Source organism: Physella acuta, unplaced genomic scaffold (genome assembly GCF_028476545.2).
Source record: "Physella acuta isolate Inbredline_101_S28 unplaced genomic scaffold, ASM2847654v3 ptg000074l, whole genome shotgun sequence".
Lineage (NCBI taxonomy): Eukaryota > Metazoa > Mollusca > Gastropoda > Physidae > Physella > Physella acuta.
In genome coordinates this window covers 909123-914517 of record NW_026731594.1, presented here as the reverse complement: position 1 = coordinate 914517, position 5395 = coordinate 909123, and the positions used below count along the sequence as shown (strand labels likewise).

At 36.3% G+C, this 5395-nt stretch overlaps 1 protein-coding gene across 1 annotated transcript; it reads left to right on the top strand.

Moving 5' to 3' along the window:
- The first annotated feature begins 364 nt into the window (after positions 1-364).
- LOC131953052 (uncharacterized) lies at positions 365-4056 on the top strand. Its single transcript, XM_059316067.1, has 3 exons — positions 365-441; positions 1705-1877; positions 2143-4056. The coding sequence occupies exons 2-3, from the start codon at positions 1717-1719 to the stop codon at positions 3017-3019; spliced, it is 1038 nt and encodes a 345-aa protein (XP_059172050.1). The 5' UTR covers positions 365-441; positions 1705-1716; the 3' UTR covers positions 3020-4056.
- Positions 4057-5395: the final 1339 nt, after the last annotated feature.

Genomic DNA, 5395 nt, shown 5'->3' with positions numbered 1-5395 from the left:
CCCCCCCCCTTCCCTCCGAAGAGATGCCTGGATGAAACTCTGAAAATCACTCGATTGTAAACATGCTTGTTTTCGAGGTTTTTTTTAAATATTTTTTTTTAATTTGTATTTTTAAATATTTTTTTACCAACCTCCCCACCTTCTATACACACACACACACACACACATACACACACACACAACCGCCCTTTGTATGTAAACACATACACCAGCCTTCTCCCCCTTTACAGTACATTCACACATAGAGAACTCTAGTCTATGTTCGTCTGTCTCTCGGGTCTACTACGTGCCGTTTCGGTCCACTGACTACATACACTGTAACGCTGTATAAAATCAACAGCTAAATGTTTAGAGTGTACTGGATTCTACGTGTGGGATGTTGTTGGTTGCTGTCTAGGCAAGGCGCGGATATTTTCAGTAGTGAATTATTTGTACAAAAAGGTAAATATAACATGTTATTTTATAGTAAACGTTTAGAATGACAGATGATTAATTAAAACATTGCTTTTATTACTATGTGTTTATACTAATGATTACTATTGTTGATACATTTGTAATTAATACTTAAATGTACGCCTTCTATAATACATGCACATGAAACTTTAAACGTAAATGCATTTAATTTAGATTATTAGTTTATTAATGGTTAGTTTTTCAATTTTCACAAATATGTTCATTATAAATTACAACTGCAGAGTAATGAACATAGTTCCAAATTCAATGCAACAATGACTATTTACAGAAAACAGAAAACTTGACTGATGCATTTAGTTAAAAGTTGAAGAAAATGTGTATAGTTAGTATTGTGCAATATCGTAATCTCTTATGTGACTACTTAATTCGTCATTCGTGTAGTTCACCATAGCATTATGTGAGGCAAATATAGGGCATAGAACGATGTCAAGCAATTCTCTGTAAGTCTTCTCTACGTTTTGCTTTAATTTTATCACTCTATGTAAGGCAGAAGTTTCTGTTGTAACAGTTGCACTCTCGTCCCCGCTTTCGCCATCAAGTAGGCCTACCAAACAAGATCGGCAATTTTAGTGAAGGTTTTACTTGTATGTATCTAAGGCTATTGAAGCCATTCAAAGTGAAGGAATTTATTGATTTTTTTTTAGTAGAGTGTAGTGTACTCGGCTACGTAAGTCAGCCCGCGGTTTTAGTCACATAATTTAATAGTATGATATCAAGCCTCCAGTCAAAGTACGTACCTTAAAAGTTCGGCTTGTTGAGGCACCACAGAGTGGAGTGTCTAGGACTAAGTGCCCCATGGCGGCTTTCCCCACCCCCTTCCCCATGCCTGACCACAGCCGGGGCCTCCATCTAGGTGGCTCGCCTTAGTCACGAACTCGTGGCCGTTGAAGTTTATCTAGGAACTCATGCGCCCTGGTCGGTGACGTTTGATGGAAGGTCATCCGCCCAGTGATTAGTGTTAGTATCATCTGTTTTCTCTACAAGATGAGGTGCTGTCCCCAGCTATCGAGCCTTATCTGCCCGAGGGTTCGAACTCGGTACTTTTCGGTTTCGCAGATTATAACATTTTTAAAAGCATCAATCATTTCTTTACTGGAAAAATATGTTCTGCAAGAAAAGTATTTAAAAACTTAAAATCTTAGTAATTAAAAAATCACATCATGAAAAATAAATGAAACCGTGTCTTCACCGACACATGGGATTATTTCTTATGTTTTTTTTCTATCTTAGAGCGTCACAAGAATGTGGCATACCCGTGAAACGGTCAATGTGGTGGTATTGTGTCTAAGTCTACTGCTAACAGCTGACAGTGTCTATTCAGTTCGTTTGTCAGTGTCCTACATGAATGCTGACAATGTGACGTACAACAGATTCACTGACATGAATGATTACTTATACAACAGGTACGTTTATTGCGTATAAATGTTTTTTTTCAGTTTCCCACAGTTAGGATATTACAAGTTTGTATATGTGTTTGTTTATGTGTGCCAGTGTTTGTCTGTTGGTGTGTGTTTTGTATGTGTGAATGTATTTCAGAAAATTAGAAAAACAAAATGTATCTTTACGATTGAAGAATTAGTTAATTATATCTTGTTATTAAATTATATTCTTTTCACACATTAATTTATGCATTTCTTTAAGTAATAATATGCATCTTATTTATCTTAGCATCGTGTCTACACTATGTAGCAGCGACACCAGCAAATACGAGTTATCTCCCCAACAACCAACAGGCTACACTGAAACACACCAGAACCCTACAGAACCTACCAACGGCACCTTATTCTACGAGTGCCACGCATCCTCCACTGACATTCTCAGCTGCTCCAATACCCACATCATCACCGACTGCACCAACTACGGCCGCATCTTTCCGCTGGATACAAACACCATCGCTTCCTGCACTGACATATGTGTGCTCATCCTGTGGTCACATGACCAAGACGCCAACATAACCATGGTACCAGAACCATCAGACGGATTAAACTCAACCACCTGTTTTAACCCATGCTTGATAATCCCAACACTAAACCCTATCGACTCTCAAAATACCAGTGATACTTCATCACTCCAGACTACTGAAACCACGAATGTTCCCGAAACTTCTTCAAAAAACTCCGCGCAGATCTCTGTTAAACAGGATTCTGATGACCACACCAGTCTCATAATCGCCGTAACCATCAGCGGTGGCATGGCGCTGATTCTTCTCATCGTTATCGTTGTTTTTATCTGCTTCAAGCGGAGATACCCCGACCAAGAGCAGCCTTTGAATGAGAGTAGCGCATCCACTGATGAAAACAACGATAACAAGAACGAAGACATACATTTCACGCAAGACGATGTTGCGTATAAGGATAATAAAGATGGAGGATTATCTCAACAAAATGTGTATCATGTCAACGTCGCTGCTGACGTCACACATGGCCGTGATGACGTCAGTGAGTCATTAAGCTCCTCACCTGTAATGACAAGTATGTACGGGGTGGATGAGATTTCTGCAGCTGATGATGTTGTAGATGACGGGTCAGCTCAAGTCAGACTTTAAAAGCGACTCAGAATTTACACTTGACAAAATGTACATCGGTAATTCTGAGTTTAAGTGTATTATATTTTAATTAATGTTTGTACGATTTAACAACGTTTTAGTTGAATAAAAAGTAGGAGTAAAAATGTATTATATCTTTTTAAGTATGCATTAAATAATTAACTGATAAGGTGTATAGAAACGATGTCTCGCCAGCTATATTGAATGCTTGTTTGTATAAAAATATTATGGAAAAATCGATATATTTTCATTAACAAATACTGCCGGTTTCGAATTTAATTTACAACGTGAACAAATGTGTATATTGACTATATTTAATTAAATATGTGTATATTGACTATATTTAATTAAATTTTTTATTGTTTCCATTGTAATACTTATTACTTTGTAAAAAACAATGATAGTTTACAATTCTAAAATTTAAATCAAATTATATAGATATGTCGTCTAAATTATGTGAAATAATTATACGTTTTTTGTCTGTAGTAAATTTCAACTTCAACATCCTAGTTTAATGGCTTATATTAGTTCCCTTATACCGAAGTGTAGTATAAATTCAAACAATTCCCGTCATTGTTGTCTCCCTTCAAAAATCTCTTTGTCAACACAGCACAGGATCTTAACATTCTTCACTGTGAAATGTAATCTTCATAACATTTTTGTAAAGCTCAGCCTGAATCTAGATACTTGAATATCAACGGTAATTTGAACTGTCAGGTGACAACGTTATACAGCGATACATATTTAAAAAAAAACTATCTTTAAATAAACTGGCATCAGCGCAAGGATAAATAAAATGTAATATATGTGATTACCTGGTCTGCTGTTGTATTTGTTCTGTTATTTTATGATTTAAATACATTTTCTACTACCCCGTTAGGGTCTAACCTAGATTTTACATGCTTATATCAAGGTTTTTTATTAAATGCATATTTGCATTATAATCACACGTATAAAAGTATAGAGGCCTATGTATTATATAATTACATTTTGGATATTGTAAAGAATGACAGAGAGAGGGGGAAGCAATAGTTAACATACACACAGATATATATATATATATATATATATATATATATATATATATATATATATATATATATATATATATATATATATATATATTGGATTATCTGCATAAACATACTCATATGAAATTCACATTTGATGGTCTATTCATATTTGTTCAGACTGAAACATTCAAGTTGAAAGAAACGAAAAGCTGTATGAATATGTCTAACTTTTTCACAGAGCACACACATACACATACTACACTTCACAAATACACCCACCTCAGCATATTTCAGTGTGTATATAGGCCTAAACTCTTTTGATCCATTCAGCAGCCTAACACTAACTTTCTATCACACTACAGTGTGGAAATGATCAACTGTTATGTGTACACGTATGTGTTGTCGCTAAGGCGTACAACCTGTGTAAATGGATGTACTGTTGCCCGTAACTTTGCAGCGATCATTCACTTATATTAACATATAAATATAAACATTTCACATTGAGTAAACTATTGTTTACATGGGTATTGTCATATCCATTTATAGAGCAAAACTTAAAATGTAAGGGCTCTTTCTTCATATTTTTTAATGTGGGAAAGGATTTCATAGTAATGCACATCTATTATCATATGCATTAAAATGTATACAATGTTCTCTGTAATTGTGATTTGACTTAGAACAAGATGCAACAGAGAGCTCCTTTGACCACAGGTGGTTTGACCACAGCGGGGTTTTGACCTGAGGGGATTTGACCACATGTGTGTTATCACCAGATGGTCTTTGATCACAGGTGGTTTGTCAACGGGTGTTTGATCACAAGCGCTTTGTGCGGCTTTGATAACAGGTGTTTTGTCCACATAAGGTCTTTGATCACAGGCGGTTTGTCAACGGGTGTTTGATCACAGGCGGTTTGTGCGACTTTGATAACAGGTGTTTTGTCCAATGCTGGATTTGATAACAAGCTGGGGTCGACGGTAAAGCTCATGGTTGCTAAACCGAAAAGTCTCAAGTTCGACCCCCCGGGCAGATGAGGCTCGTTAGCTGGGGACAGCCACTCTTCTAGGAGAGACAACTCCAAAAATCAAACAACTGCTGCCTTGTATTTTGTTCTTGGTTGGACAAAAGCTATGGAAGCAAATCCAAAATTAAAAGCAGGCTGAAATCGGAGTCAATGGCCTCAATGGCGCATAACCAGTTGACACGTATCCTTAATGTTGACGGAGTAGTTGTCGAGTCAGCAAAAAGCTCATGGTTGATAAATTCGAAAAAAGTGTCGAATTCAAACCTCTGGCAGATAAGGCTCGATCCCTTCCAACACTAAATAAAATACTTAAAAAAAACTTTTTTAAAAACCACATTTTTC